Source organism: Plectropomus leopardus, chromosome 12 (assembly GCF_008729295.1).
Source record: "Plectropomus leopardus isolate mb chromosome 12, YSFRI_Pleo_2.0, whole genome shotgun sequence".
Taxonomy (NCBI): Eukaryota; Metazoa; Chordata; class Actinopteri; order Perciformes; family Serranidae; genus Plectropomus; species Plectropomus leopardus.
Window position 1 is genome coordinate 18,634,387 of NC_056474.1, and position 23,002 is coordinate 18,657,388.

The 23,002-nt window shown below is 39.6% G+C and overlaps 1 protein-coding gene across 1 annotated transcript in view; it reads right to left on the bottom strand.

Moving 5' to 3' along the window:
- The window catches only part of LOC121950991 (dynein axonemal heavy chain 11-like), a 43,885-nt gene extending 29,194 nt beyond the window's left edge, over positions 1–14,691 (bottom strand). The window contains 29 exon segments of the mRNA XM_042497145.1: positions 184–309; positions 530–697; positions 943–1,161; positions 1,265–1,489; positions 2,326–2,448; positions 2,858–2,980; positions 3,259–3,417; positions 4,303–4,386; positions 4,599–4,757; positions 4,889–4,975; positions 5,197–5,313; positions 5,415–5,637; positions 6,180–6,349; positions 6,510–6,630; positions 6,744–6,799; positions 6,871–6,948; positions 7,064–7,399; positions 7,950–8,150; positions 8,519–8,710; positions 9,279–9,383; positions 10,186–10,381; positions 10,642–10,766; positions 11,026–11,163; positions 11,393–11,509; positions 12,037–12,204; positions 12,513–12,746; positions 12,835–13,046; positions 13,635–13,734; positions 14,584–14,691. Of these exon segments, the coding sequence (XP_042353079.1) occupies positions 184–309; positions 530–697; positions 943–1,161; positions 1,265–1,489; positions 2,326–2,448; positions 2,858–2,980; positions 3,259–3,417; positions 4,303–4,386; positions 4,599–4,757; positions 4,889–4,975; positions 5,197–5,313; positions 5,415–5,637; positions 6,180–6,349; positions 6,510–6,630; positions 6,744–6,799; positions 6,871–6,948; positions 7,064–7,399; positions 7,950–8,150; positions 8,519–8,710; positions 9,279–9,383; positions 10,186–10,381; positions 10,642–10,766; positions 11,026–11,163; positions 11,393–11,509; positions 12,037–12,204; positions 12,513–12,746; positions 12,835–13,046; positions 13,635–13,734; positions 14,584–14,676 (4,455 nt within the window). The 5' untranslated portion in view covers positions 14,677–14,691.
- Positions 14,692–23,002: the final 8,311 nt, after the last annotated feature.

A 23,002-nucleotide genomic window follows, 5' to 3' on the forward strand; every position in this document is an offset into this window, starting at 1 on the left:
GGGCATATTTGCACCATCAATGTACATTCACTAAAAGTGCTTGTTTTTACCACTGACATGTTCAGATTGTTATTTTCCATGTCTAACAACTTATGGTATTGTAAAATTTAGAGTCCAGGTTGAAAGGTACCAAACTTCCAAACCATCTCAGGTGATTATTTTACAGAGTGTACAATATCAGACCTGTGCAGGGTAGTCAAACAACCACTGGTCTCGTGGTTTGTCCTCATAGGCAGCTACGGCCTCCTGGATCTCCTTTCGGACTGTGCAGCGCATGGTGCTCTCTAAGGAACTCAACCAACACTCTGCCTGAAGAAATACACAAAATGTCAAAACATAAATAAAAGTACCAATAGAATTACATGTCAGAAATTATCTGAAAAAGACATTAAAACAATAAACAACATAGAAAAAGTTATTCATTAAAGCACCAGCATACCATAGCAATGCAATCAATGAATAGACCAATAACTTAATCTGACTCTACTAGTATTTGCACGCACACAAATCAAATTTCATTTTTTATCACCTGTCCTTCACAGACACACGGCTCAGAGAATGGAACATATTCGCCCTCTCGGCTGTACATCCCTATAGCAACTGCCGCCCCATCCTCCTCTCCTCCTCCACCGCTGTCTGAGTCCTTGAAGTTTAAATCTGCTATGTTGTCAAACAGCTTCAGCAAGTGTCTGGTCACCTGGAAAAAACATATAAAGATGGACTGTTTTTATTTCAAAGGTTATGTTGTTTACAGACCGTAATCTCTAGACTGGAATTACAGAAAATGAAAAAAGAAAATTTTCTTTCATCCTTATCTTTATTAACATTCTCAACAACACCAAGACACTGTTTGAAGAATATATTGAACTGATAACTACAATGTGCTGACTATCTCTATATATGTGCTCTTTTGGAAAACATAGTCAGCATTTAATCTGTCACCTGTTTGGGCTGTGTTCCCTTGGAGACAATCTCCAGCAGGTCTGAGGCAGACACAAAGTAAAATCTGGGGAATGTGAGTCTCTTGGTCTCCAGGTACTCGGCCAGGGCCTTCTCGCACACAGACAGCCTCTGCTGCAAGGTCTCCAGGTTCTCCAGGAAGCCAGGCCGGTTAGTCACCTCGACCACGTTACTGTTCTGCACCACCTCAGTCATCAGGCTCTGTGTGAGGGAGGAAGGAGTAAAATTACAGGAAAAAATATAAACAAAATGATACGGTGAGATGGATATATGTAGGCTGGTGCTGTTATGTATTATATGTTACCTGGAAGTCAGTGTGAATTCCCTGGAAGCGCTCTGCGTCCTTGGCCAGCTGGCAGCGGATGTCTTGGCTGTTGGTGAAGATGCTGTTGAGGTGGGCCCATGTCCTCTGGACAGACATCCAGGAGGAGATGACCAGATCGGCCACCATCAGCTTCCTCTGCCATCCACTCACCTCCGCCTGGAAATACTCTACGTACTTACTCATCAAGATGTTCTGCAGCTGCACCTGAAGAGAAAATAAAATTTGGAGTTTTACTTGGTGATCTGTAAGAATCGTGTTGAATATATGTTCAGATAAACAGAATTATAATTAAGCACATTTTTGTGCTGACCAGATACCTCCCTAATGTCAGGGAGTCAGACCGACAGTGAGCCCCATACAAGTTGTGTTTCCAAAGTTGTGAAATATTGCATAAAATAATTGTGAATTAATTGTATTGTCATCAAACAGTTTAGAGCAAATCAATAAGTCTAAGCTTTATGCATGGCAGTACTCTGCCAGTGAGCAGACTAAAAACTGAGGCTGCAAACCGTAAACAAGTCACCATGCCCATCTAACCTATCTACGAGAGGAAAACCTTGAAGAGTTCAGAACTTTGTTTTAGTTGGGGCATTTTTTAATTGTTTTTTCATGTCAACTAGTATTTGACTATGTTTCATGCTGTACAGAGACAAATATAAATTAATTGCATGATTCTAATGCACAAAAAAGATCAACAGAAACAGCTGATCAGTCATGTGAGTTCAATGTCAACTATGTCAGATTTAATATAGTGAAGGTGTTTACATATCTCATTTAGTACATCAACTCTCAAGTAAGCATAAAACCTTGTGTGCAATCGTAATTGTTTTCATATTGCTTTTCTAATGCAATACTTCAAAATGCACAGAAAAACACATCTATGGAAACACAGCTACAGAAGCATAAAAGAACACAAGAAACTAAAATATTTAATCTGAGCCTCATTTCTGCATCAGAAACAATTCAGCATTAAAAACAATTAAACTACTGAAAAAAACTAAAGACCGCATGTTTGGGAGAGTCAGTGAGGTATCGCTCACCTGGTTGTCCTCAAGTGTTTCTATCAGATTCTCATCAGCTTTGAGCAGAGGGGTTCCTGTGCTGGTATGAGTCTCATATGACAATGACATAACACTCCACGTCTGGGTTATCTCTGCCAAAACCTAAGTAAATGTAGAAAAAGTTTCTTAAAAGACAAGGAAAAACATATAAACTGTGACTCAAACTGGTAAGGATGTTTCTAAGTATGCTAATTGTCTCTTTTATATTAATATTATTTGTAATTTCATCTTTCTTGTCCATTGTGAATCTAGTTTATGATTTTTTGTAGTAGTCATTTTAAGAACAAGATAAAAGTTATTTGGGTTAGTATTTGCCAGAAATATTTTTTGAGATTGAAAATTAACGTTTCTAACAACTAGCATCCTGTAAACTACTCTTTGAACTGTTTCTATAAATGCAGTATTGTGACAATCTCAACAAAGTATTGTCTTAAATAGCCATGACCCTTATGACTGCTGCACTGATACACAGTACAATACTCTACTAGCGGTTGGTCTTGATGATACTTACTTTTTCTATGGCCATTTCTTTTACAGACTTGTCCACAATGTTTTTGACCTCATCCTCCACACGGTGAAGCTGTAATTCCAAAAGGTCCCCCAGGGTGGTGCCCTCGCCCATTACAAACCTGACCTGAGGACCAAAAGGGATACACAGCCACCATGAGTGTGATCAGATTTCAGACTGGGATAATTGGGTTCACTGAACTGTGCTGGTCATGACAGACCTGAACATGAGTCGGCAGGATAGTTGAATGAAGGCAGAGTACGAGAAGACTAGCTTTTAAAAAAAAGAACAATTCTAGGCTCATACTAGAGGGAGAAGTATCACATACAGAGCAGAATGTGATCACTGGTGAAACATTATTGAATCAGAGACACTGTGATGCAGTAGCTGTGACAGTCTCGTACCCCGGTGGTGTTCATAAGCTGTTGCCAGTGTCTTTCTCTGACAGCGGAGTTTTGCAGTTCGTTAACGGCTCTCAGCGAGGTCAACAGGTTCTTCACAGTGGACTCCAGACCCATGTAGACGTCCCACACCCGCACCTCCTTATCCAGCATCTTCATCTCCTTTAACATGTAACAGAAATGGTCATAAACTATGAGAAACAGGGTATCTGCAGCTTTCAACAAGTTAAATTTAAGACTTATTTTCAAGACCACCATGAATCTAACCCATTTTACTTTGAAACTCACGCTCCTGATGTGTGACAATATTTGTTGATAGCAGGCGTTTGCTGCTGCCCTTCTACAGCTGCTTTGTGTTTGTCAGACTTCGCATGCAATTGTAATGATTTTGTAACCAATGTCCCATGTTGCAGCCTTCCTTTATACAAGGTACGGCGGGCTTTAAGTTGGTTTTCAGCAAGTTTCAACCACACACTGAATTCGCTGTTCTCTAACCATCTATAATTAAACTTGCACTTGCCCATTGTATGGCCATAACTGCAAATAACATTGGGGGTCATTTTTCTAAGTACGATGTAACGCTGCTGAGAGGGTCTGAAAAGCCACTAAATAGCGATAAAGACAGCACATTAGTAGGCCTAGTTCTCTATTTCCCTCACCCTGGGACCTTAGACCGTCTTGTTTGTTTGTTTTTGTATGTGGAAATGTTGTTTTATTACAAAACATCTGTAACAGTGTACCCAACACTATAACAGTGAGAACACTGATTTATGGAATCGATGGCGGGGAAGTATTGAGTTGTAAATGACGGAAAAAGTCATCAATGGCGGAGAAAAAGTTAAAATAAAAGTTAGATTGAACTTTTTTTTAGACTTTTTTTACTCTGCAGACTCCCTGGAGAAAAATGTAGTGTTTTTCTCAATTAAAGATTTTAAACATAGAAACATCTAACATTGTAATTATATATGTATATATATGTATATGACAGAAAATAAGAAAAAACAGAATAGATCCCCTCTAATGTTTTTCTGTGGAAGCTTTTCATACTTTGGCGAATCGTCTGAGCTCCATGTCCATCTGCTCAACATTGATCTCTTTCCATGGAGTCTTGGTCCAATCTTCTATACTGGTCTGAAACGGACAGGAGGATGAAAGCAGGTAAAGGTCATATATAGGTTTGACATGAATTTTATAGCTTGTGGGTACGTGCAGTGTGGAGACTCGCACATAAAAGCTGAGCCTCAATATGCAGGCCCTTCTGCCTTGTCTTAATGGTTTATTTTTGGAGCTCAGACATTACTATGTAATCAAAATGTCAGCATATCTGTATTTTGCTGATTTACCTTCACAAAGATGACCATGTCCCAGACTGCTTTGACCAGGATGATGTCAGAGCGACACTGGCGCAGTTGCTTGTAGTCTGGGAAACTGACCTCAAACAGATCGGCTGTGTCCTGCAGCTTCTTCATCTCTGCCTCCATAACTGCTACTGCTCGGTTGGACTGGAGAAAAAAAATCTTTTCACATGCTGTGGCTTAAAATTGTATGGTTTGTTATATTGCATGTAACCGAAAGTGTGACTTTTAAACTTTTCTTGTTGAATAGGAGGTACATTTCGCCTCCCTGTGCTCACCTTATCCATGAGTTTATATGGCTCCTCCACAGTGATCTTAAAGATTGACTCAGTGCGAAACTGTTCTCTAAACTCATGCTGTTTGACCTAAAATGTGAAAAGAAACTACAAAAATCAGAATTCTTTGAAGCTGCAGGTCCTATGCATATCTGTCTTCATCTCTCCATCTATCACTGTGCACACCGGGGGCTGTGGCGTCAGTCATTTATAATGCAGGAAAGAAAAGGAGAGGCTTTATGTGTCCGATATTGAGCTCTTTGTAAGGGGTTGCCACACTGATATCCTACCTCACACGCACACAGCCTCACCTCAAACCGGACACATTTCCTGCGTATTACGGAAACTTCATTTGACTGTAGTGGTGCCACTTCATGTTTAACTGTGAATGCAATTTTCCTCAGACTCTTCCACTTCTCAGGCAGCTCCTGTGTTTTAGAATAACAAAGTAAAGAATATGATGTTATGATAAATCTTCAAATTTTGCCAGCATGTATGGAGATGTGTGTATTTGTGCATTGGCACACACTTCTAGCTGTGTGTAGACGCTCTCTGGCAGCTGCTGTCCGTAGGTCTTGAGGAGCTCAGCAGTTGACTTCAGAGGTTTGAAGTGCTGTTCATTGCTGATCTGCCGATCTCGTATGGCCATGAGGTGTCCCATGATGTCCACGAGGCCTGCGTAGTCGCCATCTGACACCTTGTTAGAAAGGCCGTGGGCCGTGTCCTGGACAAAAGAGGATAATTCCCTCACGCTGCAGGATAGAGAAGGAAGAGAATGATGTAAGGGTTTAAACACATGATATAAAAATAATAAAATCAATCATATCACCCGTCACCCCCTTAGTTGAACAATTAAAACCGATTGCTTATTTGGTGTGCTGTATTCCATATTTTGAAGTAATTCTTATATGTTTTTGTACTTATTGAAAACGACAGAGATATTCAGCAGTATTATATGACTCAATGGTCGCTGTCTCCTATTTTCTTTAGGAACTTTCTCATTTTGCTCAGTCCATCTAAAAAAGGCAGCCATTTTAACTGTTAACCCTCCTCAAGTGTAAGTTTAAAATGGCCAATGTCTTCATGTAGTTTAAAGTTTTGGTGTAGCGGAATTCAATTTAATCAGAGTTTAGAATAAAAACTAAACTGATGCTTAAAGAGAAGGGTTACAATTAATCTGTTTTTTAATTTTGAGCTAGTTTTTTGGTGCAACATGATTTAAAGTTAAACAATGATTTAATCGGGTTTGTTGGTGCAACCCAGCCTTAGTGTGATAAACAAATGTGTGCCTGACCTCTGATTCACATGGTTGAGCAGGTGCTCCTTGAACATCCAGCTCCATCTCTTAATGACATTCATCAGTGTGTGCTTGAAGGGTCTGATATCGAGCTGTAACCAGCCGAAAAACACCCTTCTGTCCTCCATCTTGCTCACTCGTACATATAGAGACTCAAACAGGTTGATCTGGAATAAAGAACGACAGTGACTCAAAGACATTGATCAAAGAGGAGGACTTTGGTGACAGTGACCAGCTCCACAAAAAAAAAAAACCCCCACAAAACACTCAATTGTGGTCAAAATGATTTAGGTTAAAGGCTGTTTTAACTACAAACTTGAGGCACACCTGCTCTTTGAAGTTATCCAGGGTGGGTGGGTTCTTCTTCAGCTCATAGTCTGCATATAGCTCAGCTTCCTCTGTACTTAACACGTGGCCGTAAAGCAGGAACTGTCTCATGAATTCGGACCTGTGGAAATTGAGAAAAAAAGACAACTCTTCTTTTTAAGGACGCTTTTCAAGTAATGAAAATTGATATTGTTAAAAGTTAAAAAAAACAAAACAGATCCAAACACTTCTGACCTGTCATCAGTCCAGAGGTAGCGGTAGCTGGCAAACGATCCCTGATATTCTCTGGCCTGAAAATCAACACAATTTTTACTGTAAGCATCATAAATGAGCTTTATGTGTGGCGTAGAAACACGCTTACCTTAGCAATGGCTGCACGTGCCCGTGAGCGGATTATATGGCACATCTCTGCCAAATCCTCCATTTGATTTATGTCATTCTACAGGAAGAAGAAACAAAATAGCATATGACAAAGATGTCTGTGTGTGCAGATATATTGCTCTATAGGTGAATGTACGCACACTGTGTATTCAAACCTAGAATCTAATTTGCACCTGATAGTTATCCAGCTGTTTATGCGTTGCCACTCTGGGAATGAAGGACGCCATGTTGGTGATGTTGGTTACCATCTTATCCACAATATCATAGAAATTACCACTGTGGCTGAAGTCCAATGAGGGGTCAAACATCATCTCATTACTGTTGAGCACCAGCTGGACCTCAAACAGTGGTGTTATGCGCTGGGCTGCATCTGTGTTGTCCATAAAGTACTGCAGGGAGCAGCGTACTGCACTGGAGAAGCCTGTCAGGATCATGCGGTCCACATAGTCTGTGTAGGCCTGCCACTCACTGCTGTCCAGGTCTGTAACACCGAGCAGAGACCGGCTCTCCTGGAGTAGAGTGGAAAAGTGATGTGTTAGAGTGAGTTAAGGGGAGGAAAAAAAAAACATTTGATAATCATACAAGGTTCCTAAAGCATAAAGCACATTGGATTTAAGATTTTTTTAATGTCACCTGGAATAAAATCTAAGACTAATTTTACAAAAACAAATATGGGCAATCAATTGTTTGGGGAAAATTTTGTCCAAATATTTATTGTAACATAAAACAAGTTTTTGGTGATGTTCAGGCAAAGGGAATTCGGCTGATTTTATAAATCTAAGATAATAATAACAATGACTTTAAAAATATTTAATTTTATAATGCAACTATAAGAAAAAAAATCATGAAATCACATTTCCCATGTTTGAGCATTTTTAAGACTTTTGAAAGATTTATTTTAATCCCATTTAAGGCCTTATTTTTTTAGATTAATTAACTGAATGCCCTTTAAGACTTTTAAAGGATCTGCGGGGATCCCGTCTTGCATATGACTATGAAAGAGATCTGTAGTGAACAAACCCTTTGCTTAAGCATTGAGACTAAGATGAGAGAGTATACCTGCAGCAGTTTGTGTATTTCCTCCCCTGTGCTGCTTATGAGAGCGTGCTGTTTGGAAACACTCTCTTCAATGTCAGAGAAGATGAGGAGAGTAGAACCACGGCTCTTTCTGGTGATGAAGGCACGATGGCTGAATTTCCCCATAAGGGCTTGGATGGCCTCCACGTTAGCTTTACTCTTTTGGACACGACTAGAAATGCTCTGGCAACAGCAAAAGAGGGAGACTATTACAACCAGCAGTCACATTCTCTTTGGTTGACAACTGCATGTTGATTTTTGTTTTAGGACTATTTGTTATAATTGAGGAAAGCTGGCCTAGACTACACAATGAGAATGCCAGGAATCATGCTACTTTGGCAAGCAGCAGTTTCATAGCAGCTTTTGATTTTGATATTGAACAAACTCTAAAATAAATTATTTATATTTGAGCAAAATATGCAGCTGATACAGATGTTTTAAAATAGAGGAGCACAGTGTGAATATGCTGCAAAAAACATCAACATGAGTCCTGAAAAAAACTCACTGCAGTCAAAACATTTTCTAAAAAATACACAAGAAATATTCAGCACCTTGACCAGGTCCCTTGTGCTCTGGATGTAGTCCCACAGGTCGTCGTGAGCCCAGGTCAGCTCCCGGAGGGCTGGATCCAGCTGCTGTCTCGTCCCATCCATCTCATCTTTCACCAATCCCAGCTCCACAGCCAGGATGGTACTGCGGAGCTGGTTGTACCACTGGGTCACCATAGTCAGTGTCTGTGTGTACTATATGATACAATGCAGGGTTAACACAAAGCAGAAACCTCTGGGGAAAAAAAATGAAGCCACACAAAGTAACAAAAACTGCAGTTCCTTAAAAATCCACTTGAAGCCGTTTCTTTAAGCAAGTCAGACCCCCAAATGCCCAGCTTTACAGTAGAAATAAACATGTTTACAGGCTGGTACAAAAAACAGTTTGGGTCTCTATATTTAGTTATCCGATTCATGACAACTGAACTGGGAGATCATTTTTATATAGCACACCCCTTTAAATTTTATAAAGGATTAAAGTTATTTAGGGGCGTGGCCACTTTGAGTAACAGGCTGTCTGTGAGGTGTCACCACAGTCAGATCCACCTGGACAAAGTGTCAAACTTTAAACTTTGAGTTCACAAGCCAATGGGTGATGCCACAGTGGCTTTGTATATTATTTTTATAGAGTCAATGGAAAACACTTTCATTCTGGAAAATTGTCAACATATTTCACAGGTCAAAAAAATTACAGCCACATATCTCACCTAATACAGCTGTCTGACATTACATCCAATTCAACAGAAAGCACTTAGTTACCCACCATGTAGAGTGTCTCCCGTTTGGAGTAGAGATGGAGAGCTGCTTTAGGAATGTTTTGGTTCTTCAATATGCTCAGATACTTCACCTCCCTTAGCACTGATGTCAACTGGGGACAGAGACGGGGACAGAAATAGAGAGAGGGAGGAGGGGAATGCAGTAAACAATTTGTTGAATCTTAAGTTGCAGCTCATTGTTTTGTTTCCTTTTACCGTGACAGCGAAAACCTGAATAGATAGGATCTGCATCTTAAAGCGGAGATCTCATTAGTGTCGGAACAAAGTGCACACACACATACACAGTACATTACAAAAATGTGCATCAGATAAGTTGTTTATCCCTGGATTAAAGTGCCTGATTCTGTCGCTCCTGGTAATACACATTCATTGCCGCTGCACTTTTCACTTTGTCTTGTTTCTTTGATTTGATGTTGAGTGCATTTTGTGATTTCCTTTATCCAGGCACATACTGTGGTTATTGCTGCTAATGCAAAACTGTTTAGAGTAAACAAACCACTGTTGCCACTTCTGGTAATTTCAGACACACCAGCTAAAGGATGCTGAGGAAAGAAAATGAGGCTAACATTAAAGCTTTCATGAAATTAGTGCAGTTTTAATTAATGTCATACTGTAGTTATCGCTGATATATTGCAGCAGAAAATTATGTGTACTGTTTGTATTAATATGATTATCCACTTATCTACAGTGTAAACACAACCTTAGCATGCTTAATTGTTTAATGACTTGTATAGTTGCATATCTGTCATAAATGTTCCATCGTTTTTCACTTAATGTAAAATCCAAATTATGTGTTAACAGGTACAACTGCAGGTACACTTCTGCATCAATTCCAATGGATAGAAAACTATTCAGTTATTACAGTTATATTAAAAAGTATTTTTTTGTGCTTACTGCAGGACTGAAGTTGACCTGGAACAGGCCTGTGTCAGTGTCCAGTGTGAGCAATGGGTTCTTCAGGTGGGTTTGACAGATTTCCTCCAGGCCCTCAGTCCACTCTGAGAACAGCTCCTCATCATGTTGGTCCAGAACCTCCAGAACATGCTCACACTTTGCGAGGACATCGTCTGCTTCAGCACACCCCAGAGGCCTGGAAGAGAAGAGGAAAATTAAGAAAAGAGTAAACTATAAATTTTTATCTCTATTTTGTAAATGTTTCCAGATTAACAACATTTCCAAAACCTAACGCCAGCTTTATTTAAAGTGGCAATCTCGAAGATTTCAGTACTGGTTGATTTGGCGAAATGATTCATTTAATACTGATATCAAATCTGCATTTTAGGTCTGCCTGATGACAGTTGTTGCATGAAATGATTGTGTCTGCGTGTAATAAGTACAGTTGAACAGTACATATGGGTCAGCTGGCAGAGGTTGCTCCTGTTGGTGAGGATGCGATTCCGAAGCTCCTGAGACCATTTGAGGTTGCCGGCCACTAATGGCATATTCTTCCCCAGGACAGTAGAGCCTGACCGCAGCTGAAACACATAGGCTGAATTAATTTGGCTGACTTAAAGTTAATACCTTAAGACTTTAATACTTTAAGTTTGTATCACACGGTTAGCTAAATCTGTGAATTATAACACCATATGTGTCATATTAAACTGAGAAATCCCTGCTATTGTATAATTCAGTGTGGTAGCTGATGATATGACTGCACTTTTCTATATTCTGAAGTAAGCGTGTCAATATTCAAATGTCATCCATGATTTTTTGTCAGTGTTAAGCCTCTCTTACCCCATCTCTGTGTCGATCAAGTATAAACTGACAGTGGTCTACTTCCTCGTTAAACATGTCCAGCAACACGTTGTAGTTGGGAGAGAACAGTTGGTGGATCCTGGGTCTCTCAAGTAGAGTGCTGAAGATCTTCAACAACTAGATGAGACACAAAACCAACACAGTTTTGGAACAGTGTTCTGATATTTTGAAAATTATCTGGCTTTTAATCTAAATTGAAATCCCAAATGATGGCCATATATTTCTCAGCTAAGATCAATGTGATTCTAACGTGCTTTACATTTTCCACTCGCTCTTTTCACACAGGCACTGAACTACTGAATACAATAATGGGATTACTTAAGGCGCCAAGATTTCAGGGACATACCTTAAATGTTGACTTCAGGTTTTTGGAGTGCTGGAAGGCCAGATTGAGGACAGTTCCCAGCCTCTGGTCAAAATCTCTGTTCTGCTCGATGAAACGACTGTAGTGATGCACAAAATCCTGCACACAAGATAGCATTAGACAGAATGATAGGTATTTTCAGTCCCTTCTCCGTTTAAAAAGCTTTGAGTTATCATTTGGCAATTTTATTCCATTACATTTTCAGTGCAGCTGTTCAACTTCTCCTTTGCTCATCAGTATTGGCTGGAATAACAAGCACTCGCAAAAAAAATGTAACACAGATTAATTTATGATTCAGTTCCAGTTTTAATTGGCTGAGTCACAGTGGAAGCTGTTGTAAAATAGCTGTAAAATATGTAGTAAATTAAATAAAATTGATGCACTGACTAATAATGACTGCTGTTACTGCTTCTGGCGTGTTGCTTAGCAACTACTCCGCTTTGTTACTTTTCAATTACTGTACTGCTGGGCAGAAAAATAACATCTAATTGTTATTTTTTATTATTTGGCTGTGCCTGTCAATGCCATTTATAAATTGCTGTGAATCCCAGCCCTTTGGGGCTTATTAATTACACAGCAGTGTGATATCAAAGACGACTGTAAGAAACAATCTTACTAGGCCTCACATCGTTAGTATAATCCAGGGGGTCATATTTGCTCTCTCTGAGGGACCGCCAGCGGTCATGAAACTCCTCGCTCATACTGAAGATCATCTCATTGAGGACTTTTCCTCTGGATCCACCCAGTTCAACCTTTTCCAGCTTTAGAAAGTCAAGTGCTGTTGCAAAAAGTTCCTGCAGATGAGAGGAGGGTTAAGGTGACAGGATGGAGGTTATCATAATTAACAAAACACTTTCTGTGTTGTGGAAGTTTTGCTTTTCACAACAATAATATGCACTTTAAAAATGAATATACAGCAGTTTATGGAAAAATGGATGGGAAAAATGAGTTCTTAAAGTAAATTGTTCTGGCATTTTATTTTAGGAATAACAGCCAGATGTGCACATTGGATGTTTGTAAAACAGTATTGCCAAAGCCTTGGACACAATTAATCTTCCTCTAAAACCAACACAAACAGAGCTATGTGCGCCGACCAATGCACCTCGATCATAAGCAGCCTCTCCATGATACGGTCTGTACGCTTGAACACAAGTGTAGCAGGAAAGTCCCATAGCTTGACGTCCTGGCTGTGTCTGTAGTACTTGGGGATCCGCTGGCGGTGAGTGTGAAACAATTGCTTTAAGGTGCGAAGAACTGAGATGGTTATCTGGACTCTCTCCACCCCCTCTTCAAGCTCCATCTTAAAAAGCTCTTCGGGGATAAGGTAGGCAACGGCCTGGAAACAAACACACAATCATATCAAGAGGATCACAGACAGATATTCAGTCTCTCTCTCTTTCACACAAAGAGATGCATCACGGTACCTTTTCAATGATCAGGTTGCAGAACTCCTGCAGGAGGACCACCATTCGTTGTGGAGTGCAGTAGTATTGTGAGCGGCTCCAGATGAGACAAAGTGTGTGGAAAAGAGGAGGCAGTAGAGCGTCTACCTGTGGAAAACTCCTCTCTTCTAAGCTGCTGATCATTCTCCTCAGAGGGCGTAGATACAGATCTATGTCCTCCGCTTCCAGCACCGCTATGATAATCACATACAGCATTTGTAATGGAAAACATGATCCTAATAGGGGGTAATTTAACCCATTAAAACCTGATCAAATTGGCTAGATTTCTTTCAAAAACAAGAAGGCAATGAGCAACAAAACAGAAAATGACCCAAAAACGAGCAAGAAATTAGTAAAAAGTACAAGAAAATTACTAAGGGTATTATTTGTTTTTTAAGTAAAAAAAAACCTCAACAAAAAACAAGGCAAACACAACTTAGAAAAAAGTGCTTTAAATGTAATGTAATTTGGATCATTAAAAATAGTTTTACCCTACTCATTTTTTCCCAGCTTTTAAAAAATATTTTCTTTCTACTAATTTCTTGCAATACATTCAAAGGTTCAAGGCTTAAATACTCGTGAAAGGTGTCTGAAATACAGCACAAGGAAAATGCTGTAACTCCAGGTTTAAAAAGATTAACAGAATACAAATCATGCTGTTGTGTTCTTAGACTGACAATATCTAGAACTGCCACCACTGCTAAATAAGAGTGATGACACAAATATAGAACAGCATAGTTACATTAACTGGAACTGATAAATGATGAGTATTGCTGATCTACCCTCATCGACTTTGCGGCAGATGTCCATGAAGGAGGAGTAGTAACTGCTCTTGGCTCTTTTAAGGATCTCCATGATGTGCCCCACTTTCGGGCTCTGGATCTGGAAACAAGGAAATCAAAGTAGGATGTACTCTCAGTGGACACTTCAAGTATACCTTTACAATGTGATGCAATTCAGTGCAACGCCTCTGCCATAAATTCTACTTGCAAATACTTGCAAATTTCTAACATTCAATTTTTGTTGACATTCTCTAAAACAGTGGTTCACAACTGGTGGGCTGTGTTACAAAAGTGGGTTGCAGGTCCATTCTGAATTGACAGAAAGTGACTTGCAAACATGTTAAGGTTGTAAAAAACCCGCTAAAGTTTGAAGTACAGTGAATTTCGAGTACAGAGCTTTTATTTCAAAGTGCAGTTTCCTGTGGTAGAGTGAGATTTTTTCTGAGTACAGCAACTATTTTAATACCCTGTTCTATGCTATTTGTTTACTAAGCTTTAAGTAATTGAAATTTCTTTTTGCAGTTTGTTTCATTTTATTGTGTTCTGAGCCCAAGTTTTATTTACATTTTGTCAAATAAAATTGAATATATGGTCATTTATCTTATGTGTGGACCCTGAACTAATGACTAAGGAGAAATCTGGACCCCTTGGTGAGATCAGTTGGGAACCGCTGCTCTAAAATGTGTAAATGAAATTCTATGTTTATTTTGAGGGTCATTAGTAAAGTGAATATCATGTCATGAAAATGCATTTGGGGTCTGTTGGCATTTAATAATTCTCGCCTTTCAAGCTGTGGACTCAAACTCTGTTCTTTGGGAATAATAACAGTCTCATATCCAGTCTATATGGATTAAACACACCTCAAATACTGAAACATTAAGAACTGCAGTTTAAGTTTACACTTTGAACTGACTGCACCCTGCCAACTTTAACAGAACTACTGTCATACTTGTGACTGGATGCCCAGCAGGTTTTCCCTCTGAGTGGTCCAAAACTGGAGCTCCACGTTGGGGCCTGGATGGTCTCCCCGGAGCAGCACCATACCAGAGTCTTTCTTCAGAATGTTCCATATCTGTCCAGACCACTGAACTATCAAAGTTTCTATAGAGTATAACAAGCCACGGTCCAGTGGCCAACCAGTGGGGCTGAGGGACACAGAGGGGGTGGGTAAAAAATGGCAATATGGGCTTTGAAAGATGAAAGTAAAGTTTGCAAACTACAAATAGGATTAAAATATTCCTTTGATAAAAGTGTCACCACAACCAGCTTTAATCTTTTCAGTTAGTTTGACACAACCAACATTTCCTGAAATAAGCCATCACTGCCCAGTTTGCATGTTAGCAACATACCCATTTGAAAATTGTAGTAGTATATGACCATACATTGGATTAAATATATATTATGCAATAGCAATTGGCAGTAGCCCAGTGTGTGCTTCTCCACAAGGTGCATGTTACTTTTATAAAAGCTACACCAGGAACACATGAATTTGAGACTGCTGTGTTTATGACATTATCAAAGCTAATGCTTGCGCCCCTGTTTAGTTAAACTCTAAAACCCTGCAGGTCACTGACAACATTTACTGCTGTTTTAAAGATGTTTACTTTTCAAGGTAGTGCCTCAAGACAAATATATCCTTTCAAGATTCATCAAAACTCCAGATTGTGATTCTGTTTCAGCCACAAGTTAAGTAAAGCTATCGTAAACAAAGATATTTCATGGAGGACCTGGATGCAAACACTTCAGATACTGTTAATCTTGTGACTATTTTAGGTTAATAACACATTCATACCTTTAAGTGTAAAGGATATACTCCCTCTTTCACTGTGATCATTAATCACTTTGCTAAATACTACTACTACTACTACTACTACTTCAAGTCCCTAAAACATGGAAAAATTCAATAGTAAAACCAAAAACATGGTATGTATATCTAGGTCGCTGCTCTTTTAATGCCTCTTACCCTGCTCTTTTGTGCTACTCCTGCGTTTACTCGCTTGTTTCTCTTTTTTACTGCCTTTTTGTTTAAAAAAAAAAAACATTGTCTCTTTTGATATTCCAATATAATGTTACCTCTAGTGTTTTTTTGATGTTGTTGTATCTGACTGTGTTGTAGTATAATTTCCTCCATTACTGCTAATCGCCATCTTTGCTGCCTTGTTCGGTATATTTTATTGTGTTGAATAAAGTTTACATAAAAAAAAAAGTAAACTAAGATGGCAAAAATGTCAATCAGCCTTCTTTTCTTTCCAAATCCTTGCCAGTGTTTTTTTTTTTCCTCCCAGTAAAACTCTTGAAATCGTATGAAGTATCAAGAATACAATAATTTTTATTTATTTATTAATTTTAATTTCATTGTATTTATCATATTTATTTTACTGCTGAGTCATGTGAGACAACAAATATGTCACTTCCGGTAAAGTTGAAAACGAGAGAGAAGCCGTATGTACGTCCACGGGAAGTACCCGAAATACGCTAAACGTTGTCAAATGGCCTGTGGCGTTTTTCAAAAAAAGAGAAGAGAAAAGTTTTATTTTGTTGTCAGCTATATAGTAACGGCTACGTATATCGTCAGAAATGTGCAACGGAAAATGCACTTTAACGCGAGCTAGCTAGCTAGCTAGGCTGTTGGCTACGCGTACGCGCTGACCTGTGCGCCATGTCCTGTGGCCGTGCCCTCTCCACGCACAGCGGCAGCGGCAGCAGAGTCCGGCCCTCAGCGCGGCCTCTCAGAGTCACCACCCTGCTCCTCAGCTTCTCCAGGTGCCTGTGGATGTCATCGGACACCACCCGCGGCCAGTCCTCATAGTTCAGACCGTTGGACAGGACACACACCAGTACCTGTGCAGTACACGCAAGCTGTAAGTGGACAAACACACTGTGCTACTAACCTACCATGCTTTCCTTCTTTGTTTTGCCACCAATATTCTGTATGAAAACCCAAATAATCATATCATAGGGGGAAAATGACAATTCATTCTTGCTATGCTTCATACCAGGGACATCTCTAGGATTTGAGGTTTTTTTTTTTAATGACCAAGCTTTTCTATTGTTGCTTTTTATGCACTCTGGCATCTGATTTACCATTAAAAACTGTTATTATCCAGACTAGTTATGAATTGTGATTTTTAAAATATTACTACTTGTTAGAAATTAGGTTTGTGGTGTAACAGAATGCTCAGCAACTGCTATTAGAGAAAATATTGAATATTTAAATGTAACATATTAGCAATGGTGGACTCACAAAGTACATAAATTAAAGTATTTTTAAGTGCAGTTTTGATGTACTTGCACTTGAGTATTTCAAGTATATTTGGGTGCTAATACTTAACTTTAATTAGGGATGCATAATATTGGATTTTTTTTTGGCTGATATCTGCATACCGATGTATAACAGCTCACTTGGCCGATAACTGATACCAATACTGATATATCCACTTTTCCCCTTGCTAATTTTAATCATCATCATGTCTTTTGTGTAGAGGAATTAACATTTTAACTCTTATCATGATTGCCCACCAGCAGATGGAGACATAAAATACAGTGCTTTTCAATGCATGAAGTATTCATTCATTGTTCAAAATAAGATGAAACCTTAAACTTAGGGCTCATGTTTTGCACATGTTCACGTTGTCCAAAACAATACAAAACAAAACAAAAAATCGGTTTCTGATATGGACAGAAAGCAGTATGTTGGCAGATTCTGATATTTCATTTTAAAGCCAATATCTGCCGATACAAATGATGTACTGATATTATCGTGCATCCTTAACTTTAACTGAAGTAACGTTTTGAATGCATGACTTTTACTTTTGACTGAAAATTTTTACACTGTACTGTTGCTGCTTAGCCTATGCTTGTTTTTGAAATATATGTATAACCTATTTAGATATTTAGATCTGAGACTTTTCATTAAACATTAGTGGCTGAAGCCTTTGATGCCGAGGCCTAACAACACTGCTATTTCATACCTACACACACCTGTATTAGTGTATGACAAGGTGGACAATTCACACTGAGACACACACACCCACTATAGCTCACCTCAGAGATGACAACAGGCAGGTGCTCCATGGGGTATCCAGGCACTTCCCCCAGCCAGAGTTGGTGTCTGAATCCTTGGCGGGAGACTCTCTTTACACCCTTTTTTAGCACACACAGTAGCTTGGTCTTCCATGGTGGGGACATCTTTGCAGATGCAAAAACAGTAGGAATGCTTTCAACAGCATTGAAAGCACTAGAAATAAGTAGTGACTTATTTCAAAAGATGTGTTTGTTAGATGAAGTGTAGATTGCAAGCCTGGGAAGATTGTGTTTAAGACTTGCATGTCAGCTTATTGTCTTGTTTAACCATTTGAAACCTGGGCAACTTGGGTTTGATTCCTTTCAAATCATGGAGAGAAGTAAATGAGAAACTTAACAACACCTAGCTCTCCAATACAGCTAGAAATTAGTAAAAAGAAGGAAATCATCTGAAAATAAGCAGCAAAAAAAAGTAAATAAAAAGCAAACAAACAAACAAAAAAAAATGACCCCAAAAAGCGAGGGATATTAAAAATATGTGTTTTTTTTTCTTCATTGTAACATGATTTTAAATGTATTAATAATAATAACTTAAAATATATTTTCTGGACATTTTTCCAGAAAATGTTTTTTCATATACAGTTTTCTGCCCCCGTTTTTCAGAATAATTTTCAGGTCATTTTCTTCATCAACTTGTAATGATTTCTTGTTTGTGTCTTTCCAAGTTGCTCAGTGCCTTTTCCCCCATGTTTTTGAAAGAAATCAAACCAATTTGCTCAGTTCTCAAAGCTGTAAATAGCTTGTGAGAGGTGTCTGAATGTAGCACAAGAAAACTGATGTTGGACCAGATTTTAAAGGGGTATATACGTTTTCTAGAGTGTTGTGTGTGCATGACGGTGTTTACATGAAAATTCTGGGTGTGTAAGGAATTTTGTTGCTGTCTTTTTCAATAAATTGTGTCATCGTCAGACAATTTGTGAAATGTGCCTCATCAACAGCCACTCTGTATGTATACACAGTATCTTTACCTCAGGGATATTAGTATACAGACTTTCTAGCATACAGTGCATACAGAAAACAATAGATGAACTACACCATTAAATATTTACTCAAGGCTACAGCCATAATTGAATTTGCCTACAAAATTGACTTTGGGGAGATGGGGAGGTGAAAATGAAAATCACATATACTTATGACAGCAGGTGCCTGAAGTTTTTATAGTGTCTGCCTCTGTTTATTTACCTTTGTGTTTTTCTTACCTGAGCATCCCTGCATGCAGTGTCCCTCCAGGTCCAGTGAAGAGCAGCAGTCTGTTGGTCCAGATGTGGTCCAGGAAATCCAGTATAATCTTCTGGTTCTCCTCGGCTCCGATGAAGCGGTTCCACTTATCCGTCTTCACTCGCAGCACACAGAAGGCCTGCTCCCGGAGGAAGTCCACCCTTTCATCTGACAACACCACCCCAGCTTTGAGAGAGGGCTCCTGGGGGACACGCACCCCTCCAGCCCCTCCACTGCTTAAACCTCCACTGTTACTGCTCGTGCCTGTGGCCTCAGCCATGAAGGCTCAGCTGGCGGAAAGAAGAAATAGTGCTACTACTACTTGGTTTGGTGCGTCGTGGATGTGAAACCAGAGAAGAGAATCTATGTTGAGTGAAATAAAAGGTATAAACTCACCTCAATCCTAGTCAAGATTAGACACTATAAATTAATGTTGCCCAGGTCATAACAATGATGCCCCCTTTTCTCTTCTCCAGCTCTGAGGGCTATCAGCTGGAAAAATGATACACACCTTGGTGGATAGGTTAGCTTGTCACAGTGACAACGCAGCATGGACTGGCTTCATTATCCTGCATGGTGGAGGCTGTTTGTGTAGCCCATATGGTCTGCAACCCTATCCTGTAACATGAGCGGTGAGAAGAGGCCTAACTACAGTGACACCTCCAGGACAGGTAAGAACATTACATATGATGCACTGGAAAAGGTTTTCAGTAATGTAGCAATGTGTCAGTCAGGGTATCTGCAGGCCCTTAAAGAGTCTTAAAATGTCTCAAATTAAATTGCAAATAATAATATTAAAAGTCATGAAATAGTCGTAGATTTTGAATTTGTGAGGTCTGAATTGCCATAAACATTGATCTAAGTTATCTTTTTTTTTTTCAATTTCTATTTGTCAAAATGAATCAAGCAAATTTATGATTTTATTTCTAACACTGTCTTTTACTTTATACTTGAGCTTACTTGTAGACAAAAGTTAGATTAACCTAACTCACTCAAATAGCTATTTTCCTACTTAAAACGTATCTCTTCAGGGGATCACATACTGTATAACTTAACTTTATATTCTCCTGCAATACTTAAGTCAGAAAACGATCACCAAAATCAGTCTGAAATACTTTTGAAAAGGTTTTGAAAAGCACTAAATTTAAGTGTCTCATATCTGTCAGACACCCTGTACATTTTTAACAAATGGTACTCATTGTGTGTCTGTGTATGTATGCCAGAGGGCAAAACATTGGTTTCATAATTTTTGCATTGTGGGAAGTTTTGTATTTTAATATGTAGAAGAATGTTTCAAATTCATCTAAAATACAGTAGAAGAGGTCTTTGGAGTCCCTTCTCACGCTTCTCCTTACTATGCAGTGTCTTTTATTACCACACGGGGACAGTGTGGTACAGTGTTTCTGATGGCATCCTCCAGCTGTAATCCAAAGTGACCCTAGCCATGACATCCTATTACACATATTATACCATTTATATAAAAACATGGAAAATGGGACATTTCTCTAACTGCGTTACTTAAAATACCACAGCAATGATTACCCTTTTAAAGATCCTTCACTTTCTGAGTTTAACCTTAATACATAAATATAATCACATCCCAATTTAAAATGGGCTGACTGTAGAAGGCAGAGCTTTTCTGAGATGTCTGACATTTGAGTGTATTGCTAAACTCCTGGTCATATGTATGATCCATATGTAAGGTTATGCAGTTACTACAAATTGATAATAAAAGCAACCCTGTAATAGAGGGCTTGTCAAAACCTAATGATTTAACAGCTGCAAAATGTTCCTATCTCTAGTATTCCTCTGTCATGGTGTCTAAATGCAGTTGAGCCATTCCCCATTAGATTATACAAAATTTCCTTGTTCATACAGCCACTTCATTTTCTGTAGGCACTCCTCTTTGGGCTTAATGTCTGCTTTAAACATTAGACACAATTCATGAAAGCGACTTTTCACTTCACATGACGCATATATGCCTAATGGATGCATATGACCTTCGGAGGTTTCTGTCTTTATTTTTAACATAAGTGTTCAGCAGTGAACATTTCCATTGTTCACAACACTGGTCAAACCAGCCAATAATCCATGGCAGTTTTCCAAGGGAATTTGTCCTTTCTGAAATCTGTAATTCCATGCCTCACTCTGTTTGCATAAGTGAACACATGTGTGTGCATGCTCTTTACACACTTCGTTTTTGTCTGTGTGTGTGTGTGTGCACAGCTTAAATGAATGTCCTCTATGTGGTATGTAGGGCTGCAGTTTTCATATGGTATTAATGTATGTATGTGTTTCTATTATTACATGCCTGCAGAGGTGTGTGATTGAGCGTGTGGGGCTTGTGTGTGCATGCCTGTCCAGCCCAAGGCTAGTGAGGGTGTCCCTTGGGTGTCTCCACACATACACTGTATCTAAGCCCATTTGAGCCTGCTGACAGCAGGAGCATGACTGCCCATCTCTCTGACCTCATGCCCAATGTCAGCTGTGCTCTGTAGGGATAGAAGGATGGAGGCCAGAAAAAGAGATCCTAGGAAAACGGGGGACAAGAGGAGCAGGAGAGGGAACCAATGGAGAGACAAAAGGGGGGAAAAAAAAGAAAAAAGAGAGGGTGTATGCTGGTTTGGAGAATGAGGAGGGGCAGCAAGCTTCCAGAATACAAATGAGACAGAGAATAGAGTGATGAAGGAGCAGAAGAGCAACAGCAGAATAGAGATATGCACTTGGCTATCGGTGATAAATATTCAAGAGTAGTTCAGAGCAGAGTCATTGCTGAGTAATGTAAACAGGAGGAGTAAGAGGGCAGATGGAAAAAAAACGTATCCTCAGGCAATATTTAAACTCCCAGCTCTTGACTGTTTGTGAAATATCACCTGTAAGTGGATGTAATATTCTGCTCCAATGTAGCATAGCAAAGCACCAGCTAAAATCTTTTTTAATCTCCCAGCAGTGTAGTTCTAACCTGAAGCGTCTCCCTCATTTCTTTTCTCCTCCTCGTGTTCTTCCACCTCTCCTCTTCGCTCCCTCCATTTGCCGTTGCCATGACTACGTGTTGCTTGACGATCAGGTTGCCGCTCTTGAGTCCAGAGCTTCAGCCTGGCTCACTCTCCGACTCTCCCCCTCAACCGCTCCTCTGCTCTTCTCCTCATCACCCTCTGCCTGTCCTCAGTCAGGGGAGGAAATTACATGTAGATGAGCTCGAGGTCTCTGATCTTTCAACTGCACACACACACACACACACACACACACACACACACACACACACACACACACACACACACACACACACACACACACACTGGCGACCATCGTCTCCTCCGGCACAGGGAGTTTCGAACAAGTCTGCACTTTGGTACCATTCACCACGGCCTTTTTCATTTTGCCTTGTAGTCTCCAGGGAACACGACAAATTCATGTATTACTGAAGCAGCTGGACTCATGGGAGGCAGAGAAATGGATGAAAAAGGAGGATAGAGACAAGGTGGTGGGAAAAAGGCAAGAAGAGAAAAGCAGAGAGAAAAATGTCACCAGGGAAAGAGAAAAAAATAGAGACAGTGACAAAGATGGCAAATCCATGCACACTGTCATAGACACACACACACACGTAATGATCATTTCAAAGCTTGCCTCCTGTTGCTGGCTGACTACCCATGAAAACCCGACCATTGCTGGAGATTGCCATGTATGTGCTTTGTGTGCGTGTGCGTCCAGATGGTGCTGACCAGCCGTCCCTCCCAGGGTAGATGAACTAAATGGAGCGATTACAGTAATGACCGACACACACATCTGTCTCATACCTCTGCATGGCTGCCAGCTCTTTTGGACACACACACACACACACACACACACACACACACACACACACACACACAAGCATAAACACAAGCACTATTGGCTGAGAGTTGTGGAGTCGGTTAGAGAAAGCAAAGCCCATTATAATGCTCATTTTATCTGATGCTATTTTTTTTTTTTTTTTTTTACAGTTTTGCAGTTTGTTATTTTATTGTGGGCAGTAATACTGTGAAAATGTAAGCAGCTAGTTGACACCTCAGGCATCTTACATAGAG